Below are 23,735 nucleotides of genomic sequence, written 5' to 3' on the forward strand. Positions count from 1 at the left end.
TGTTGTGTATCCATGCTTATTTACAGTACAAATGAGGTCATTTTAATATTGTTTTGGTTCTGAAAAGGAAGTTTAAGACATTTATTAAAAAGCAACTGAGCTGCACGATCAAGTTTTCCCGAGAAATGTCTAAGTGAAGGCAGCAGTGGGATTCAGCTGGTTCGCACCGATTCACTAGAACAGGTAGTTAAATTTTTCTGGAGTTCGCCGAATTGGCTGAACTGAGGGGCAGGAAGCCCTGCCATGCCCGGCAAAGGGGGCAGAAGAGATGGTAAGAGGAGCCCTGTCTTGCTCCACACGAACTAATGAAAGGCAGCGGCAGCCTGGTTGCTTCCCTTCCCTGTCTGGCACTGGAAGCCAACTGTCACTGGAAGCCAACTGTCAGCCACATGCCCAGTCACCTATTTGTGTATCCCTCCCTCTCTCTTTCCTCCCTTTTCTCTCTGAGTTTACCCAGGTTTGAAACACCCTGAGGAAGGGTGCCAACAACCCTGCGGGGTCTCTTTCTCTCTCCCCTCCTTCAACTACTACTCAGATGCCCTCATTTCCCCCAAGAAAGGTGGTCAAAGAAAGAGGATTCCATCACATGCTGAATGCCATAATTAAACCATGGCTTCCTAAGATGCCATCTCTGTCACTGGATAAAGCAGGAGGGCGACTCAAGGCGGCAAGCACCTCCAGTCCCAACAAAGTGAAAGAAGAAGAAACATGAGAGCAGTGCCCACCCGTGTCTTTTTTCCGTCCCTGAACGGTGTGCTTCTCCTAAAGGCCTCTGGTTTGACACGCTCACCTGCTCTGCCTTTTTCAGTGGCACCCTTCCCATGACCGCATTCAGGGAGGGAGCGAGCGACAGAATGGCAACAAAATTTGTGTTGTGCGAATACCCTACTCAGTGGCATTTGTCATGGACTGGGGAGGTGTCTTCCTGAGAGAGGCACAAAAAGCAATGGCTGCCCATCTTGAAGGAGGTAATTATGCCCAAGCCAGAAAGAGTGGCTTCCTCTTCCAAGGTGCTTCCCCTTGCCGAGTGCTGAGATGGGGTGAGAAGGGTCTGGTGGGCCTGGCCACTCCCCAGCTGCCAGAAGCCACTTGTGGCAAAAGCTCATGGGAAGCAGCCATAGGGTCAGCCATAGGATCAGAAGTGCCCAAGCTCCATGGAACTCCCATCTCATTGCATTTTCCCTCCAAATCTCTACTTTTAGAAAGGCAGCCCTTGGCTCTCACTGATCCCTCCATTGCTGCCCCCCCCCCTTTAAACAAGTCTCTCCTATAAATCAAAGGAGGCCCCTGCAGAATAGACTCCCCAGGTGCCAGATCCAAGCACTGATGGGCAGGGCAGGGGAAGCTCTGTGGTGTAGCACTGCAATGGAGAAATGGAGTGGACCGCGCGAGGGAAGGAAGAGGCTGCTTTCCTTTTTTCCCTCCTCCTCCTCCTCCCCTCATGCTGGCTGCTCCATTTCCTGTTTCTCTATTGCAGCGCAGCGTAGCACCCAGGATTCATTGATAGTGGAGTGGGGGGAGGTAATTTAACAACCAGTTCACCCAGGGTCAGGTTGGCCATCGTGGGAGGTTCATCCCACATGTGTGATGGAGCTGGAAGACAGGGATGGACTATGCTTCCCACAACGACCAACCTGACCCTGGGCGAAACAGTTGTTAAATTATTTGAATCCCACCACTGAGTTAAGGGCATTTGAAGATAACGTAGCGTTAGTTTTGGAAGATCCTCTAGAGCAGGTCTGTCGAACTCCTGGCCCATGGGCCAGATGCATCACACGCTGGCTGTGCTCACATCTGGTTTAGCAAAGGAGAAAAATGTCCCAATATGTCACATGACACCAGTGTGACAACATGAATCTAACACCCCTGCTTTAAAAGGAGGAGAAATATTAATGGGAAAATTAAGGAACTTTGGTATGCTAGTAGGTTTTAAGAGTAACGACCAACAGATGTTAATGAAAAGTATGAAATGGGCCTCTGGTGGCTCAACAGGCTAATGCAGCCTGTTATTAACAACAACTGCCTGCAATATTGCAGGTTCAAGTCCCACCAGGCCCAAGGTTGACTCAGCCTTCCATCCTTTATAAGGTAGGTAAAATGAGGACCCAGATTGTTGGGGGGCAATAAGTTGACTTTGTATATAGTATACAAATGGATGAAGACTATTGCCTGACATAGTGTAAGCCGCCCTGAGTCTTTGGAGAAGGGCGGGATATAAATGCAAATAAAAAAAAATTAGAAGATTAAATCAAACCAATGGAGTCAGATCATTTTAAATAGGATAAAAACAACTTTGTTTTTGTAGATGAAAAAACAGATTTTGAAAGGAATCTATGTACAGCTAGTCCTTGACTTTTCAACAGTTTGGTTAGTGACTGTCCGAAGTTACAACGGCACTGAAAAAAATGACTTATGACCATTTTTCACACATACAACCATTGCCGCATCTCCATGGTCACATGATCAAAGTTCAGATGCCTGGTAACTGACTCATATTTATGATGGTTGCAGTGTCCCAAAGTCATATGATCACCTTTTGTGACCTTCTGACAACAAAGTCAGTGGGGAAGCCAGATTCATTTAACAACAATCTCACCTAGCAACTTAAATTTTGGCCTCAATTATGGTCATAAGTTGAGGACTACCTATACGAATGACGAATATCTTAGTATTGATATTAAAATATTAAAAATATTAAAACACTAATGAAAATGAATCAGGAGGATTAATAAAGATTGTATGATTAAATGGGCAAAAACTTTGGATATAATATTATGCTTGATCAAGGGGAAAATGTGGAGTAAAGGACTGAAGTTTACATTTGAGTTATAATGTGAAACAAAATGTTTATAAAATGATGTATCATTGGTATTTAACACTTGATAAATTGTCAGAGTATAAGGAAATGTCATGTAAGTGCTGGAAATAGCACTAGCACTTAGACTTAGATACGTTACAGCCCTCTCTGGCTTTCAGAGTCAACATATTGACCCCCCCATCTGGGCCCTCATTTTACGACTTCGGAAGGATGGAAGGCTGAGTCAATCTTGAGTCGGTGAGACTTGAAGTGCTGAACTTCTGGCAGTTGGCAGTCAGCAGAAGTATCCTGCAGTACTGCATTCTAACCACTGTAATGGATGTACCTTTTACCACCTTGTGGACTTGTGAAAGTGCTAAAAAATATTGGGACCATATATGTTTTTTGATTCAGAAGATACTGAAAATTGATGCACAATTAAAATGATGATAACAACAGCAAGACTTTTATATGTACAAAGGTGGAAAGTTACACAAAATCCTATAATGAAGAATGGGTTGTGAAATTAATGGAGTTGAGTAATATGGCAAAATTGGTCACTTTGATGAAAAGCAAAAATTTGTTAATTTTGTTTTCATTTGGAAACTACTTTTGGATTTCTTGTTCACAAAGGATAGAAACTCTGATTTGCAGATTTGATGACTAGATCTGTTTCTATTATAGAAATATCCTGTAATGTTATTGCTTTAGTTTGTTATGCATGTTCTACATGTTATACCTTTAATTTTTGTTTAAACTTAGAGTAAGAGGCAACATTATTATATCTGTTACCTGCACTGAAGAAAGTTGGAATTTTCTATATCTTTTTATATATTTCTTTTCTTTTCCCGTTACACCTTTAATTTTTTTCTCTTGCTTTCCCCCCTTCCCCCATTATTTTATATTTTATTCATTTTGGAAATTTAATAAAGATATATTTTTAAAAATGCAATGTTTCTTGACATACCTATCTATGGCAGTCTTGTTTAATCTGTTAGCCTTCAGATCTTTTGCATTTCAGCATAGGCCTACCAGATCTGCCCAGCAGAAATCCAATTTTTAATATCTTTTTGCTGCTGTCTGATAGTTGTCAAGATGCATTAGATCTACTTCAGCTCCCATTATTCATCAGCTTTCATTAATTTTAGGCGATCAACATATGCAGAGGCTCCACAAGGAGGTTACAATACACGTGAATAAGACAGTTCTATATGATTGCTCCAAAGGTCACATAGTTGAAATTATACTGAGAGCCAGTTATTTTAAAGTGTGAAATTTCTGTAAACGTTTTTCTGAGTCTGAATTCTTTTTCTGTTGGGAGAAAGAGTGCTCTTAAAAAAAACTTCCTCTTTTTTCTTCCAGTGCTTTCAAAGAACCTTCCTTTTTATCTTATTAATGCTTGCCAGACTAGCATTGTCCCCACATAGCAGATAAGCAATTGAAAATGACAGAATAATAGCTTTCCTATCTGTATAAAAACGAAGAGGTTGCTGGAATGTATGGAAGGGTCAGAGCTCAGTAGATGCACACAAGAATATGTTTGGTAGAAAGTTAAATAGCGAAGCTGTAAAAGAATGGAGGTCTACTGAGAATACAGACTATGTCCATGAATAATCTGACAAGATATAGGGCAGTGTTGTATGTTCTTATCCATGAATTTTTGGGTTAGTTAGAGTACACTTTTCTACAATTGTTATTGTAAACATGCTTTTTGAAGCTCCACTAAAACAACAGGTCTCTTGAGATAGGTGTCTTTGATCACTGAGTCTTTTTGTCTTTGATCACTGAGTCTTTTTGTCTTTGATCACTGAGTCTGAATTTAAAATAAACTGCGCAAACACTAACTTAACCATTTACTGTTTTTATAAGACTACCCAGAAGTAAGATTCAATAAGGCGTTTCCTATTACGTTTAAATACCTTGATGACATGGATCCAAGCTACCTAAAGAACCATATCACTCCAATGGGATTCTCCCACTCTGCTCATTCCAGCAGAAGAGGCATTTTGCGGGTCCCGTAATCCGAGGAATTGTAGCTGGCAGGGTCCAGGGAAAGAGCCCTTTCTTCTGTGGTTCCTGTCCTCTGGAGCATTGTGCCAGTGGTGAAATCTGAACATGTTTGCTGGCTGCGCATGTGTGTTGCATGCCAACTGCATGCTGCGTGTGTGTGCATGCACAGTACGTGCAAAAAGAAGGCTTGAAAAGATAAGTAGAACAGCGAGGTGGGGGATCAGCTGTGCCGCGCAATTTAGATTCATCAGATTCAACTGCCTTGGGGCACAATGATGGCTTCCCATTCTGGAGGTGGCTAGGAGATTAAATAAGAATCTACTTTCATCCTATTTACAGACTGTTCTTTTTATCTAATCTGTTGTTAATGTTTTAATTTAATGCTTAATGTTTTAATATTTCTAACTTTACAGTAATCTATATTGTTACTGTAAACCGCCCAGAGTTGCTTGATAGTGAGATGAGAGAAATATAAATTTAATAAGTAATAAGTTCTAATATGGATCACTCTAAAATAACTGAGCACAGACTGCACTTGAAGCTTTTAATACTAGCCCAATAGAAGGAAAAATGTATATAGAATAAATATCCCAAATAAAAGATATTCACCAAATGGAATTGCTACACTCCACACATATAAATTACATTATTTTATGGGACAGAGAATATTTCCAAGTAGATGTCTCTAAGTCCACAAAACCAGGCAACATATTCAGATAATTACATGTTTGCCTGAAAGCATCAGGAACACTTTAATTGATTGATGATCTCTGGAGGGCACGGGACAGAGGCTGTTCCTCTGTTCTTGTCCTGTTAGATCTGTCAGCGGCGTTCGATACCATCGACCATGGTATCCTGCTGCGGCGGTTGGAGGGCCTGGGAGTGGGAGGCACCGTTTTACGGTGGTTCTCCTCCTACCTCTCCAACCGCTCACAGATGGTGTTGACAGGGGGGCAGAGATCAATCCCTAGGCAATTCACTTGTGGGGTGCCGCAGGGGTTGATTCTCTCACCCCTCCTGTTCAACATTTATATGAAGCCGCTGGGAGAGATCATCCGTGGTTTCGGGGTGAGCTGTCAGCTGTATGCTGACGATACTCAACTATACATCTCCACCCTGAACCACCCCAACGAAGCTGTCAATGTGATGACTCGGTGTCTTGAGGCTGTTCGGGTCTGGATGGGGACGAACAGGCTCCGACTCAACCCATCCAAGACGGAGTGGCTGTGGATGCCAGCGTCCCGGCACAGTCAGCTTACCCCATTGCTGACTGTGGGGGGCGAATCGTTAGCCCCCAGGGAATCTGTGTGCAATTTAGGCGTTCTCCTGGACGCACGGCTGTCTTTAGAAGACCATTTGACGGCCGTTGCCAGGGAAGCTTTTTATCAGGTCCGCCTGATTCGCCAATTGCGCCCTTTCCTGGACCGGGACTCGTTATGCATGGTCACTCATGCCCTCGTCACTTCCCATCTGGATTACTGCAATGCTCTCTACATGGGGCTCCCCTTGAGGAGCACCCGGAGGCTCCAACTGGTACAGAATGCGGCCGCGCGGGAGATTGAGGGAGCTCCCCGTAGCTCCCATGTAACACCTCTCCTGCGCAGGCTGCACTGGTTGCCGGTGGTCTTCCGGGTGCGCTTCAAGCTGTTGGTTATCACCTTTAAAGCGCTCCATGGCATTGAACCGGGATATTTACGGGACCGCCTGCTGCTGCCAGTTACCTCCCATTGTCCGGTAAGTCCAGTGCGCTCTCACAGGGAGGGCCTTCTTAGGATGCCGTCGACTAGTCAATGTCGGCTGGCGGCCCCCAGGGGAAGAGCGTTCTCTGTGGGAGCCCCGGCTCTATGGAATGAGCTGCCGGTGGGACTCTGTCTCCTCCCTGATCTCCGGACCTTTAAACGCGAGCTCAAGACTTTCTTTTTTCACCAAGTGGGGCTGGCCTGATTGATTTTAATATGGGGGGTTTTAGCGGGTTTTTTAACAGGGTTTTAGCTTTTGGAAAATTTTAGCTAATATTTTAAGTATACAGCGGTCGAATTAGATTTTTAAACTTGTTATAGTATTTTAATTTGTTTTGGATTTTTGTTATTTTATTTGCTGTACACCGCCCTGAGTCTTCGGAGAAGGGCGGTATAAAAATATGAATGAATAAATAAATAAATAAATAAATAAATAAATAAATAAATAAATAACTCTGAAGTCTAGGTTGGGACATAAAAATAGATCTGTTTTTGGACAAAGGTGAGCTGTTTATAACTTCCCTATCATAGCAATTCCCCCCATTATTTTTTGTCTCTTAAACAACTGTTTTTCACCATGATCAGTAAAACCATTTGATTAGCCTTATATAATCAAAAATTACCTCTAAAAGTTCATCTCCAATATGCATTCTTCCATCTTTTCCTGCAGGGCCATCTGGACTAATCCCCACAACAAAAATGCTCATGTGGGACCTATCCTTGTTGCCTGCAAGGCTGAGTCCAAGTCCATTCTTATCTTTTTCAATTTCAATAATGTGTAATTCTCCAGGAAGTTCTGCATATCTTTGTCTGATTTTCTCTAAAAATAGAGAAAGAAAAAGAGAGAAATATATAGTACAAATATGAAAGCATATACCATGCAACATAACCAGTTTGTCACATTTACTCAAAGAAGGGCATCACACGCAGAATTCTGCCTATTTTAATCAATCTCTTTTTGGAAGGTTATCTCACTGTATTGATCACAAACTCAATTGGAAAGATACAAAAAAAAAAAGAATAAAAACCTCATTCTCTAAGTATCAGTTCAACTGTAGTTAAATAGGCACTATTGTTATTAAAGGAAGAAAAATTCCAGGGGGTAGAAGAAATGCCAAAACAATTTTAGGGAAAGAAATTTAAAAGCAAGGTAAGTGAGGAAAGCAAGAAGATATCAAAGAGAAGGCAATACACTTGGCAACCATAGAAAGCTAAGCTGTAAGAGAGAGGGAGAGAAACAGTTTAAAAGATGACAAGATTGCTTGGCTGCAATCTGAACAGGGAGTTTTGTACCATGGCATCTAGCTACTTTTAAGCAACTTGAATTTCTGCCAAGTTTTGCGTGGATGGAACATCAATGAACGTTCAGAATAAGCAATAAACAGTATTAATTTAAACAATGACACTAGACCACAAAATCATTCTGATGATTTTATCAGCGTCTGTCATGACTTCATTGGAGAAATGACTCCTCAGAGGAAGAAAACAGCTCCAGTAAATTGACTGAGCCACAAGCCAGGTCTTAATAGAAAATCTGGACCAGAACCAGCCCCATTAAATCAGGACTTTTATCTCCTGCAGCCCATGTAAGATAAGATAAGTTAGATAAGATAACCTTTATTGTCACTTTTCTGTTTGCACAATGACACACATTAAAATGAAATGCTACTGCCCGCTCTCAAAAGAAAAAATTATATGTATTTATTCTATCATTAAAAAGGCACCATAACGAGAATTCTTCCTGCATCAACTCAAAAAGTTCAGATTGCCCAAGGAGCTGCTGATACAGTTCTACAGAGGAATTATTGAGTCTGTCATTTGTACCTCAATAACTGTCTGGTTTGGCACAGCAACTAAAGAGGACAGGTAGATACTTCAACGGATAGTTAGGACTGCAGAAGAAAACAATTGCAACCAGCCTGACTTCCACTGAGAACTTGTAAACTGCATGAATCAAAAAAAGGGCTGAGAAAATAACTACAGACCTCTCACATCCTGGACATAATCTATTTCAACTTCTCCTCTCAGGATGCTGCTATAGAGCCAAAACAACCGGACATTAAGATATTTTTCCCCCCTGTGCTATCACTCTGCTGAACACTTAATTCCCACAGCGCTGTCTTATTTCTCATCTTTTCTTATCTTTCCTACTATCTTTTCATATTGATTTCTTATGATTAATTGTTTATCAATTGTTTGTAACTTATGATTAATGATTGTAACTATGATTTATGACCTATGACCTATTACTTGCTGTTTATATATACACGGTGAGCTTGCCTTGGAGACAAATTTCTTATGTGTCCGTTCACACTTGGTCAATAAAGAATTCTTATTCTATTCTATTCTATTCTATTCTATTCTATTCTATTCTATTCTATTCAAATGTATATATACAGTGTGCATGCACACACACACATCACAGTCCATTTGGAATACATAGCAGAAAATCAGCAATGATCAGCAATGTTGCCAGATTCAGTATCAGATTTGATACGGAAGGTAAGTAAGCTAAGTAGCCAAGATCCTGAAACTAGATCAGGCATAATAAGCACCAGCTAAATAAGAACAGGAAAGTTACATCTAATATAAAGGTATCTTTTGAAATATAATCTGTTGATGGAAACAAATGTCTAATACATTCAGCCCTGTGATTCCAATTCATTTTGTACGTGAACACTGATCTAGGACCAGCCGCCAAGAATTGTGTTTTAAGATGGGCAATCATCTCTGTGTGTGTGTGTGTATATGTGTGTGTGTGTGTGTGCGTGTGTATGTGTAAACCATACATAGATTATACATATATGGTTTAATCTCCCATTCCATTTAAAAGTTAATGTTATCTGCAAATAACATTAAAATAAAAATAGATGTTTCTACAGAAACAGTAAAGTACAATCTGACAGAATAGAAACTATTAAATAAAATTACAAATAATGCTATAGTAGAAGGCACTCAAAATACAAAACTAACGGCACTTCTACACAAGGATTTTGTGTCTGTCTGAAAGCAGCTCTGGGCTTCTGTGATTTCTAAATGAGGCCTGTGTTCAACAGCGGAGCCAATTTGTCTCTAGCTCTCCTGCAGTGTATTGGAAATAGCAGTAAAATGAATCTTTTTTAAAAAAAGAAGCTACCACCTTACGGATAACTGAGGTCGGCAGGTCTAAACAGAACTGAACCTATTTGGTACTTGGAAATGAGACCAGTAAGAAATTCAAGGGCTATTCTGTCTACTGGGGAGTTAAAAACAGACAAAAATTCCTAATAAATGGCAATTTTTGGGCCACCACACGTCCATCAAAAACATCAAATAGACATGGAGTTCTCAAGAACTAAGTTCAATTTGAGAGAGACTTTAGCTATATGTTCCTATGCAGCTAATGGGCAACCCATTTTCCCATTTGTAGAAACCTAGAATATGGTCTTAAGGTGATTTTTCTGCTTTTCCTCACTCAGCCTCATATATGACTAAACAATTGGACATAACATGAAGTAAAGGAAGTCAAGGAAAAAAGAACAGCAGCAATGCATTATATCCCTTTAAGTACAGGAAGCTTTTGTTAGTGCAGGCAGGAGCTATAGCATAGTTATGAATGAGAGTCCTTGGGCATCAAGCAACTATTCTCAAGATGGCTCCAAGCAGTACCACTCAAAAAATAAGGGCAACAGGGATTATTCAAACTAATAAACAGAATCCAGTTAAAGAATCCAATTAATTTTAGCTGATATCATCCAAGGTCCGATCAACAGGGCCTTACACACTGTAAGCCGCTCTGAGTCTTCGGAGAAGGGCGGGATATAAATGTAAATAAATAAATAAATAAAAAACAGAAACAGCAACCATTTCTTAGCCTTAAGATATAGTCAACACTGATTACAGCATGTTTGAGGGCCATTTCAAAGATACATTGAAAGACTGCAATGAACTATAGTGTTATGTCACTCCTTACCTCCCACTCATTTTTAATCTTTCTATTAAAACAATTAGCCAATAAATCCACAAGGCAGGATGTCCATTTCACTTTAGAGTTCAAGTATCCTATTGAGTCAGTGGAATCAAGATGTCCTTTCAAATCAAATTCTATCATGAGTATATTTTAAAACTGAAAATGCAAGTTGTTAACTAGCTGTTACTTCTATCTGGAAAAAATTAGGTCCTGTCTGTAGGAGACCTGGACATTGTGAGAAATAATTTATCATTTTTATCAATGTCTTTGCCGTTTTATGACTATTTTACTATTCTTCTAAACTTTATTTATAGTATTGTCCACACTATATCTAATAAATATATCAAGATATATATTCAACTATTTGCATGGTATAAATTAGTTATTTCAAATAAATCCTCTTTCAAGTTTGAGCCCAAAAGATAAGTTGCTATTTCATGGAAAATCCAAATATAAACATGTTTACCGTTTCAATTTAAAATAATAAAATAGTAATAATAATATTTTATAATTATATAAAATATTTTTGTATATTCTGTTTGATCATCCCGCTAATAAATGAGTTAATATTCATATTTCAAATGGATTCTTATTTATAAATACCGAACAAAGCAGAACACTTTCCATGCTACCATTTCCCTACTAAATGATGATGGTATGAACAGTTAAAATACACTGTTGTCAATGTTAAAAAACCCCCATAGGAATGACATTGCTAAAAAGCATCATGTATCTATGTAATATTTCATTTTTGTAAAATAAAAGTTCTTGGATGGGAAGAAAAAATGAAATAGGTAAACATTTAAGTGAATGTTCAAAGTTATAACTGGCTATATTTTAAATCCACAAGATAGTTCAAAACCAAGTATGAATAAATCTACAAATACTTAACTATGCTATTTTTCTATTGAACTGACTGAAGTTCAAGCTACTTGGATAAGGAGCGAAATGTTTCAAACAAAAATAAAAATAAGTCCAGTTGCCATCACTCAAATTCCAAGCAATTTCTTATTGAATGTTGCTAAGTGTAGATTAATACTTGTTACTTTTCTTAATAACTATGTTAAATCCTTCCAATTTATTAAAAAGCATTTACAAGAAGAAATTTATATAAATTTATGCAATATTACAATATTTAAATGTCTCAGGGTTATGAAGACTTCTTCTAGAGGTGATCATGATAATAAGCAACAGGTTCATACAAATATTTTATATCATGCTACTAATTCTTGATTGGAGCTAGTATAAACATAATGCTAAAGATTAAAAAAAAATTCTCAGGTACTGGACAAGGACTCTGTGTCCGTTTGAAAGCAGCTCTGGACCTCTGTGATTTCAAAATGATGCTTTTGCCTTCTGAATTACCATTAATTCTGCAGCAACTTAGCACTTTTTTTTTCATTTGTGCTAATATAGCACAAACTATCTGATATTTTCCCAATGAAATAATCGTTTTAATGGCCTGCTTCACATGTAACACTCACACAGGAAATTTTAACCATATTTTGTTGACTATTGTGTTGATTAATATATAGCACTAAGCCCTAATAGGTGAGCTGAAAATAAACAACCTCAGTATGGTTTAGCACAATGTGGGAACCAAGCCAAAGTTTCACTTAACATCACTGTAGAAAAATGATTTTTTTTCCTTGCTAAAATTTATATCCTGCCTTTTTCCTAAGTGAAAAGACTAAGTGCTGTAATGCAAAACTCAATAATAACATGATATAAAATAAAGAAACCTTAGAACTAAATTATGGCATATTTCTGAAACTGATATATACAGTATGTCCAAATTCTAAATCCTATATTGAAACCTTTGGTCCAGCTCAAAAGTGTACACGAAATGATGGTAAAGCACCATTATGGTTTGAGTGGGGTGTGTGAGCATGTATGTGTACATATGACATCTCCTAGAGGTAAAAAGAGAGAGGTTTCCCCTGTCTAGTCATGTTGATTCTATTAGGGGGCAGTGCTCATCTCTATTTTCTAACCAAGGGACAGCATTGTCTGAAGAATCTTCCATGGTCATGTGGCCGGCATAACTATATGCCAACGTACACAAAATGCTGTTATCTTCTCTCCAATGTGGTACTTATTTATCTACTTGTATTTGCATGTTTTCAAACTGTTAGGTTGGTAGAAGCTGGGGCAAGAATGGGAGCTTGCCCCATCAGGTGGTTGGCAGATCAAGACCTAAGTATGCCATCATATTGTAAGTTTGGGTACTTAGGTCTCAAACTGCCAACTTTCCAATCAACAAGCCCATTGTCTTAATTGCTAGGCCACCATGTCCCCTTTGGCACCTCCTATATAAGTTTTAACATAGACATTATGTATTTAATGAATGCAAAGCCATATTGAAATTTTTTTTATTTAATTTGTGCTTCACATCTGAAACTCTTCCATTCATAGTGTAAATTATAATTTACTGAATATGTACATGGAAATCTATATTCTCCATTTTTCAGTTAGACAGTAGTTGACATGACTTATGAACTACTTACATCCTCTTAAATTATGCCATTTCACTATACTTTCTACATCTTTAGAAAGAAGAATGAATTACAACCAGTTGCTTTCTACAAGGGACCTCCTTTGTGTAAAAACAAAACAAAACCTAACTCTAAATTACACTGTGATGAAATTATTGTTGGATTGAGTGAATACACTGTGTTCCTTCCTTAAGAACAACCTGAGCTCCTGAACTTTGCCAGGAAGTTATTCGTAATAAAACATTTTGACTTATTAGCCATTAAATTCTATAGTCTAGTTTGAACACACAACATATCTAACAATGGCATCGCAGAAACCTTATCAGAAGACTAAAAGAACAAAAGAAAGAAACATATACACATTAACATATTCATTTCTTTCTATTAGGAATAAACAAGGCACAGATAGAAAAATTAGGTTAATTTTTTCTAGTACTAAAAAAACATACTTTTCAATAGCACAGATGAAAATAAAAACACTTCTATTTCTTCTTTTATACAGATCAGTTCTAGACTTTATTTTAGGTATTTTATTCTATTATTTAAGAGTACTGTGGTTCCTATTTTTTCAATTGCGTAGGAGAGTTGTATATAGAATGTGTTTGTGTCATAAGAATGGCAATATACATACAGAATGAGCAAGTATAAATTCAGGAAAAGTGGTGGATGGACCCAGTGGTGGGATCCTTCTGGTTTAACAACCGGTTTGGTGATCGTGGCTTTGCGCGTGTGCACTTCATACACACGTGTCTCCACAGTTCAATGAAAAATCACCTTCCGTGTTAGTGCTAGGGAATTAAAACAATTTAGGCATGGCAATCTGCTCTGCCGCGCTAATCAGCTGGGAAGATAAAGGTAAGTAAATCACAGAGGCGGGCAGGCAGGCCAGCTGATCCTCGTAGCGAACCAGTTTGCTCCCAGATGATCATCGTAGCTACTGGTTCACCCAAACCAGTCCGAACGAGTAGAATCCCACCCCTGGATGGACCCAAGCAGGTTGAATGAAAAATGTCAGCTTCAGACCACTTCTTCACTCAATTTATTGTTGTAAATAATTTTCCTTTAGTGTCCCTTATCTTTTATTTACAAGTGTGCACAGAAACATACAAAGCTGTCACAATAAAATTGATTAGCGCCTACCTGAAGATTGTATAAAGTATGTGAAAGTTACAAATGTTTTGACAACCTTACTGGAAATGTAATTGAAATTATAGAATAAGACTGGAGACATAGTTAGAATTTCCTTAAGTCCTACTGATGTTAGCATGCCACCTCTACAGATGGCTAAGCTTGGATCCAACCAAAAATAGGCAATCAACACCCTTGTACAGACGGTCTTCGACTTACAACAGTTCATTCAGCAACCATTCAAAATTACAATGGCACAGAAAAAAGTGACTTATGATCATTTTTCACATTTACGACCTTTGCAGCATCCCCAAGATCGAAATTTGAACCCTTGGCAACTGACTCATATTTATGACGTTTGCAGTGTCCCGGGGTCATGTGATCACCTTTTGCAACCTTCTTATAAGCAAAGTTAAGGAGGAAGCCAGATTCACTTAACAACCATGTTACTAACTTAACAACAGCAGTGATTCACTTAACAACTGTGGCAAGAAAAATAATAAAATGGAGCAAATTTGCTTAACAAATGTTTCGCTTAGCAATAGAAATCTCAGGCTCAATTATGGTCGTAAGCTGAGGACTACCTATATTCTGTTCTTAGGCTGATAAAACATTTCATTTCAATATGTACACTACTAAGGAAGGCATATGGAAAAAATATTTCACACCATCTTGTTGTCTGCTACATAGATTTAGGATTTACAATAACTTTATTGTTACTTTGAATATACATTAATCATCATACATTAAAAAAAAATTTCATAGTATACAGCTCTCAAAGGGTCACCACCTCCGATATACACTACACAAACATGACAAAATAAATAAATAAATTCAAAATTATGCATTTATCCACATATATTATATGACACAGAGAAACAACATAGTCTAGTTTGGATGTATACATATACATGGTGAGAAAAATGAATTGTGTCAGTTTACCAGACAAATGACATAGGAAACAAAATTGTTACAGAATCTGGTAGTCCAACTAGAAATACTTTGAAATCTCCTCCCAGAGGGGAGCAACAGAAACAGACGGTCAAGTAGGTGTGTGGGGTCTCTAACAATGCTTTGAGTTCTAAGCACATAGTGCTTATAAGTGGTTTCCTGAATAACAGGAAGTGAGCTTCCTATAATCTTCTCAACTGTCCTTATCACTCTCTGTAGGGACTTTCTATCTGAGGCACTGCTGCCAAAAAACCAAACAGTTTGTTAAAATGCTTTCAACTGTGCCTCTGTAAAAAATGGCCAGAACAAAAGGAGAAAGATGTGCTCTCCTCATCCAACATAGGAAATGCAGACACTGGTTTGCACGCTTCACTGAGGATGATGTGAGGAGAGACCAGGTCAGATTGTTAGTTATCTGCACCCCCAGGTACTTAATACTGTTGACTCCCTCTACAGCTGCATCCTTGATACCGAGTGGAGTATGACTGTGCTATAAAAGATTACAACTTTTAGTGCTCTGGTTCTATTAACTTTTAATTTGTTAATCTCTTTTTGAATTTTCTAGAAATCATTATTTCTTGACACCCACTTTAGGAACCCAGCAATTCCACACACCCCTCCACAATCGCATTAAAGTAAAATAATAGATGACTGAATATATGTATGCATTCGGCAACAAAGGTTCCCTCAATTCTGTACTTCAGTATTGCCTCCTCTAAAAGACACATGTCCTACAATTTATTGAAGCAAAGGGTGTTTGCATAGAACTACACTACATAATTCTTCCCTTAAAATTAATGCTTGTTCCACTAGAATTACACACTTTGAGGTTAAAGGAACTCTTGACTTCAACAACCCCCATTTCTTATCAGTGCTCATAAATGCACATATTTGCAGACCAATATTTCCTTTAAATTCCCAGATCACTAGCATAAATCTTGAACTGGTTGTATATTTGTCAAATATTTTCTCTGTGTGCTGACCTTGCCAACATTTCAGTATTTTACTGATTCTCGGCCTTTAAAATGCATCTTAGAAGATAGCTGTCGTATTTATTGAGCATCAGAACAAATGCATTTCAGACATTTTTATTCATCCTTCTTATTTTTGCTATTGTCTACTCTACCCTGCAGTTAGGGTAATTTTTCAAATGCCACTTAAATAATGGGAAAGAGTTAGCCTTTTTTTTCAAAAATAATTCCATTATCTACTTTTATCACCATATCATTCACACAAGGCAATAACAATATTTTCATTTTTCTACACAAAGACTTCTGAATGTTTTTCCCCCTATGAAGTAAAAGGTAAAGGTTCCTCTCGCACATATGTGCTAGTCGTTCCCGACTCTAGGGGATGGTGGTCATCTCTGTTTCAAAGCCAAAGAGCCAGCGCTGTCTGAAGAAGTCTCCATGGTCATGACTAAAAGCCAAAGGTGCACGGAATGTTGTTACCTTCCCACCAAAGGTGGTCCCTATTTTTCTACTTGCATTTTTTACAAACTGTTTACGAACTGCTAGGTTGGCAGAAGCTGGGACAAGTAACGGGAGCTCACCCCATTACGCGGCACTAGGGATTTGAACCACTGAACTTCCCTATGAAGTAGTGGAGTTATTTAATATCTAGCAGACAAATCTTGAAAAACTTATTTTATCAGGAGTGGAAGGATCACATTTTGAAACATTTTACATTATTGTTATAATTCACTCTGTACTACAGCACTTCCGAGAAATGTAGATGTAGGAGAGAATGGGGAAGTTCAGTTTTGCTGTTGGATCTCACCCATAAAGAGAACTATACAAAATTACCGTGTTTCTTTGGTGCATAATATTTCACAAATTCATTAGCAAAACATTATTTTTTTGAAGAGACCAGGAAAACAAAATTATGTACTGTTCTTATACTTGGCCAAATGTTCCCTCAAAAAGACAAAGATGTGTTTTCCTCTGAACATCCAGATATAATGAGCCATAAAAACTATAGAAAAAAGAAACAGGAAATTCTGTAGGCTATGACTCTGGTTTTAAGATTTTATATATTAAATGTGAGATTGGTAGAACTTTCAAATCTTTATAAAAAGCTACTGAATTGACAATAGTAATTTCCAAAGGACAGGTTTAATATGATGTTGATGCAAGTACTATAATGTCATGCACAGCAAAAGTAGGATATAAAATATCCTACTGAATATTTAAAATATCAAAATATCCATGTTCTACCACTTACTTTACATTTAGAATAGTAAAATACCTAAGTCTCAGAACAAAAACCAAAGAATCTGTTCAACATCTCCAAAAGCTTGAAAAGTTTTTGTTCCAGATCAAGAATTAAGTTTCAAACCAGCAATATGCTTAAATGCCTAACTCACTGACCCATTCCTTATCATTCTATTTTCCTATAAGAGGTACTAAAAAATGTCTCCTTCCATAGATTTTACTTCATGGATTAGAATCTTTTTAAAAACCACCTATTGGGGCTATTATTATTTGGAATTTTGGGAATACATCATGGATTTTATCACAAATAGTTACTTTCGTGGTACTTATTTACAAAATGGTTTCATGGAGGATGAGGCCAGTCACTTCTATTTCTCCTTCTCAGTGAGATGGGCAGCGTATAAATGCAATAAATTAGTAATATACTGCCCGGCAAGGTGTTTCCCACTATTTCCTTCAGCTCTTTACCTACATTCTTATAAATTGTGGCAATAAGGCATGATCACAGGTAAGCAACAAACAACTGTTGGCTACCCAAAGGTGCTTTTTCAAGAGGCAACTAGACTTCCTTGTTTTTATTTGAAGATGTTTTGCTTCTCATCCAAGAAGCTTCTTCAGATCACTAAAACCTTGCAATTTAACCATTTGTGGTTCAAAATTTTTGTTCTGTTAAAATAAGCAGGAATACTATTAAACTATGAGCAATCTTATCTTAGACTAACATGCACTCAAGGTTTTTTGTATCTATCAACTAACAAAATATGCAACCTGCAATAAGTTTATGAAATCTGTAAGACAGAGGCAAAGTAGCTGAGCATTTTCAGAGCCAACATTTTTAGATTGAGGAAGCACTCAGAACTTTATTTTTTTTTAAAAACCCTCTAAGCTCATATTCTTATAAAGATATTTACTTCTTGAATATGTTATATCGTACTATATAGTAATTTTTATGTTGGCCATTCCTAGTTGTTTAATCTAACTTCCTTTTTAGTAGATTGGTGTACAAGTATTATAGCTTTATCATAAACAACTTTAGGTCTTTAAAGTAAGCGGCATATATACTGCCAGTACTGATTGCAAAAACAGTTATTGAAAAAAAACAAATGAATTATTTTACTGAAACCACATTATAAATTCCACTTTAAGAAATTCAGAGATGTGATATATATATAAAAACAAGAATAATTACATAGTTCACCATCAATAAATGGGAAGAAACCATCAGTCTACACTTTGTTTTGCATTTCACATAGAACGTAGAAATTTTTCTTCCATGATTTTTTGGAAAGCAAAGTCATTGATGGTACCATCAAATAAGAAGCATGAAATCTGCTATTTTTGACGCAAATAGGTTTTAGTTCAGAAAGCAGTTTTATATCTTTGGTATCCCCTGTTCAATATTGCTCTTCTATAGCTGTGAAAACGTCCTTTCCCCTGGGCTATTTATTATTGTCCAACTCAGACAGACCTGTAACAGTGCTTCCACATCTGGGAAAGCCGATGGAATTTTATGACATGTGTAGGACTCAAATGAAGAAAAGGGCAGACTAAGAATGTTCACTTGCAGTTCACTGGGGAGTTTTTCTGTGGCAAAAATATGCAGTGGGAGGAGGAAGATGATGAAAGAATCCAATGGGGACCATCTCTACTTCTTCTCCAGGGCCTACCTCAACTGTACTAAGTCTGTGAATTACACAGAATCGCAATGATGCAGTTATCAAAATGTTATACACACTTTATTACACATCCAGACACCAGATTCTTCAGGCAAACTGTTTCGATGTCTCACCAGCTCATTAAACATCTGCTGATTAGGCTCTTGATCTGTCTCTTGTTGCATCCCAAAATGTTCCCCTCTAGAATAAAGGCACATTTAGTTATACTCTCTTCCTTATTTTTTTTTTCCCCAACAAGGTATGCAAAACGTAATAAGGCAGTCCAAGGTTGGAACGAAGTTACATAAAGGCAGTTAGGGCAACTTCCATCTATTTTAACAGTAAAGTAATTCTCAAAAGCTTGAACCAAACAACCAATCTGAACTTGAACTAGAGCCAATTTGGTGTGGATGGAGAAGCTGGCAAAAGAAAGATGGCTTCAGGGTTGTAGAAAAAAAAAGTGTTCCAGAAAAATATCCCTGAATAAATATCTATGGGATAATGTTGCAACTACTTCATTCTAAGTCCCCCCCCCCACTCTAGGTAGCAACACCTTCCCAATTTTGGTGCCATTCAAATAAATTTGCTATGGTTATCTGCAACTTTGAACAAATATTTAACCCTTTGTGCAAATGACACTTTCCCTCTAGTTTTAAGCTGCTTTCCCCATTGCATTACATTCGAATCATAAATCTAAAATGATATTGGAAAGGGACAATATACTTCCTTCTTTTGCAGTGGTGGTAGCATTGGGTGGTGCTAATTTCTGAAGGTATTATCAATGCTTGAGATTTTTTAAAAAAGCAAATCGCTGATTTCTACAGTTACTGATATATTCTTCAAGAGAGGAAAGATGACAGTGAATTTTAGTCATGGAATTTAAGTAAATAGCATGGTGGGTATTCTTATTAGAATATAGCTGTTGGCTAGAGCCTGGTATTACCGTATTCTATTTGCAATTTGATAATATTATTTCTAAAGGCATTATTTGGGCATTAAACATCAATTTAAAAACAACCTATGGCATGTAGTAATGGAAGTCAGTTGTATAGTAGAACAATATTGTACTATAATATAAACCCCTTCCCAAATATCATGTATGCTCACACACCCTATCTCACAATCTGTTATACCGTACTAGTCTCTGAAATAATTTTCTTCCATTATAAAGTGGTAGGCTCACTAAAAAAATTATTTGCCCTAATTCCCTACTTGTCTAGAGCCTTATAAAGTTTAACCTTTCTAACTCAGAATGTAAAGTATAAAGGTGCCAAATAAACAATCACAGTAACAGAGTTGGAAGGGACCTTGGAGGTCATCTAGTCCAACCCCCTGCTCATGCAGGAGACCTGTAATAGGGATTCGAACCTCCGAACTGCCGACCTTGCTGATCGACGAGCTCAGTGTCTTAGCCACTGAGCCACCTAGTCAGGCATCACTATCATCAATAATTAAAGATTTTCACCGGATTCATATTCCTGATATATGTATGTATGAGTGCATTTGGATTAGGGTATCAAAAAAGCAAAAAAACCAGAGGGCAGCAAAGAAATATTGAAAATTGTAATTCTTTGCTGTCAACTGTTGGTCATCTGGACTGTTGCAGTTCAGATCTGGTAGCTTGAGTGTTCTATGTATGTATGAATGTATACACACAGACACATACCGACACAATTTCCCCCCAACGCTTGATTTACATTCAGATTTTCTATCACAATTCACAGCAAGCAAGCAATACAGTAACATTATTATCACTCTTTGTGGCGAAAAGCATGTTTTCCTTTGACACTTACCGTCTGCTGCCCCTACAGAATAAAAACGCTGAACAAAATCTCAACAGCAGCTTCTTATCACATGCTAAACATTTCCCTATTGCCTTCCGAGACTTAGTGTAAGGCAACCACATCTGTTTCTCCGTGCCAATAACACTAAGAATAATTAAGTTCTTCTATTATTTTAAGCAAACGCTACAATTAACTGATGCTGTCAGCCTCACAGCCGTTCAGTGCATTCCATTAACGGTTTCCAACTTAAACTTAAACTGGTGCCTTCTTAAAGGCAGAATTCATCTCACCAGCAACTCTTCCGACATGCAAATAACTCAAACAGGAGAAAGAATGCCACCTCCAGTTTGTCTTTCATTTTCACTCATCATTAAATGCTGAAAGCAGGCAATGAAAGAAAAAAAAAGTAGAATGCATTCGTGGATGCTTTAATACATACCTGGGAAACCCCCCAGCACCATTGCTGCATTAGAACACAAGTGTAGGTATCTGCATTCCGCACAAACATTCAAATGCTGTGAGCAGCTCCAGTCCTCACCACACAACACACAGAGAGAATCGGAGCTCCGTCTTTCTTCTGACGACCTTGGGCCTGCTTGAGAGATTTCCCTTGCCTTAAGGGCAATCTGTCAGTTTTCTTTCCGCTATGATATGTGACCAATCGCAATTAATTTCAGTCTTGTCCACAAGCAAAGAGTTACATCCTTCAGCAAGCCTGCAAGCACCACTGGAGAAATTCCTGGTCTCCCATCTCTGACCCACTGAGGCTCTAGTGCTGTTGCTACTGCTGCTGTATTGTTGTTGCATTGCTGGAAATCACTACGATTCAACTAGCATCCCTCCTCTGAAACAGAAATCATTCTGAAACAACACTGCCCTTTTTCTGGATTGCGAGCCTAGCTGATTTGATTCTCAATGACCCACTCTTAACTGCAGATAAATGGTTTGTAACATCCAGTCAGGCACACACACACACCTATACAGTATGTATAAAAGCTTGTTTCTGATTCTAATAATCTGCGACTGCTTGCCAGCCCAGCACAGCTGGCTAAGGATTATATTGTAGTTTCCCCTTGATCAGAGCTGCAGCGTGGCATTATGTTTATATCTTCAGGAAAACTGCCTGCGCTAAATCCTTATCATTGCCAAGCAGATTCGGATTCGTTTAATGCCCCCTTCAGTGAAAAGTGAGAATATATTTAAAATAATTTATTTTATATCGCAATTAAATACAATCACAAGAATGCTGAGTAGGAAGTTGGTATGTATCAATAGTCAATGTTTACTTAACATTCTTTCCATTTAGAAAGCACATTTTTGTGACATGCCTGCAGAGAGCCACATCTGCAACATCTGTTCAATGCATAGGCAAAGCCAAAGAAAAATCACTGGTTACAGCCATTCTCAGACCTTATTACACTTGCATTTCTTACACTCAAATGCATTTTCAGTATTTGAGTACTGAATCAATAGGTTTAAAATCTGTACAAAGGAGAAAATCTGCGCACAGATACCCATGATGATATATAGTAACAGTCCATTTTTTTTTAAGAAATATCATGTAGGAAAGCTAATTTCAGAACAAGATTTAAAAACATTAAAGGTCGTGTTATAGCATCCCAATTAAAAGCTCTTTGTCATTTTGTTTGACGGATTGAAATGCTTTCTGATACAGTAAGAAAGTCTAACACCATTGTTAATGACTGCAGTGACATCTATTGGAAAGGCAGCATTTTAACTTTAGAGCTATGCTGGATCAGACTAAAAGCCAACATCGCATTCCCATTGTGATCAATAAGAAACCACGCCACCCTTTTTGCTGGCATTGGCAAATTAATTTCGCTTGCATTTTTCCTGAAACAAATCTGTTGTTTTAATTGTGTAATAGGAACGTATAATTAAAATTGGGCAGAAAATTAGGGGGAAAGGCAAACAGAAACAGATTCATTGTTTTGTGACTTTGACTGTTTATTTTGCAAACTGATTCATAAACTGTGAAGAGTAAACATATGCCTTAAATAACTTTACTTAAAGGCAGACAGAGTCACTCTTCTCTAATACACACAAGCAAGTGATATTCAGAGACATTCTTTGAGGTCTTTGATGCTCTCTGAACACTGTTTTTTACAAATGTTTCACTATCCAGATAGTAATATGATCAGTACATATCAGGACACTGATGATGTTACCTAGTTGGGTAATGAAACATCTGCAAGAAAACAACCAAGCTCAAGCATCAAGAACTCCACAGTTTACCCTGATTTACAAATATTCTCTTCTGTTAGAGACATGCTGCTTTTGATACTGGAAATATTATACAACTATTACTAGCACCTACTGCAATTTAATCCTCAATAACCAGCCTTCTCAATTACACAAGGGCTCGGCAAGAAATGAGAAATTGTGACCAATAAACAGACAGAGGTAAACACTACTTTTTAAATTTTGAGCACCACTATGGTGCCCCAAGTTTAAAAAGCAATGTTTATTTTTGCATCGATAGGAATTATTATGTGCTGTAACTTAGTTCCAAGCAGCCACTTAGCCATCGTTCCAAATGTTATAAAATTTTGATTGTGTAGGTAAGACAGAAACTGTATTGTGAAATTTTCACATTTCTTGGAGATTTTTAGGCAGGGGTTCCGTGAGTTTTGATAATTATTTCAAGGATTTCTCCAGGAAAAAGGGTTGAGAAAGTTTGCCCTTTAAGTTTATTTAATTCCTTTTAAAGCTATCCACATTGGTAACCTTGTCCAGATCTTTTGGTAGCTTAATAAAGGACTATGTAATTGGAAAAATTAATCAGTGGAATGGCTTGCTTTCAGAAGTTGTGGCTACTGCATCGCTGAAAGTTGTTAGGAAGAAATTTGACAACCATTTGTCAGAAGTGGTGTAGGACCTTCTGCTTGAGCAGGAGGTTGGACTAGAAGATCTCCAAGGTCCCTTCCAACACTATGTTATGCTATGTATTATGTTGCATAGTCCTCAACTTGCAACCACAACTAAGTCCGCAA

The 23,735-nt window shown here is 37.8% G+C and overlaps 1 protein-coding gene across 5 annotated transcripts in view; it reads right to left on the minus strand.

Annotated features, from left to right (window-relative positions):
- The window catches only part of PATJ (PATJ crumbs cell polarity complex component), a 176,975-nt gene that overhangs the window by 61,532 nt on the left and 91,708 nt on the right, over positions 1-23,735 (minus strand). For all 5 annotated transcript variants that reach the window (XM_058178715.1, XM_058178716.1, XM_058178713.1 and 2 more), the window contains one exon: positions 7,170-7,366. In XM_058178715.1, coding sequence (XP_058034698.1) covers positions 7,170-7,366 — 197 coding nt within the window. The remainder of the gene's footprint in view (positions 1-7,169; positions 7,367-23,735) is intronic.

The sequence above is a fragment of the Ahaetulla prasina genome, chromosome 3 (assembly GCF_028640845.1).
Source record: "Ahaetulla prasina isolate Xishuangbanna chromosome 3, ASM2864084v1, whole genome shotgun sequence".
NCBI classification, from domain to species: Eukaryota; Metazoa; Chordata; class Lepidosauria; order Squamata; family Colubridae; genus Ahaetulla; species Ahaetulla prasina.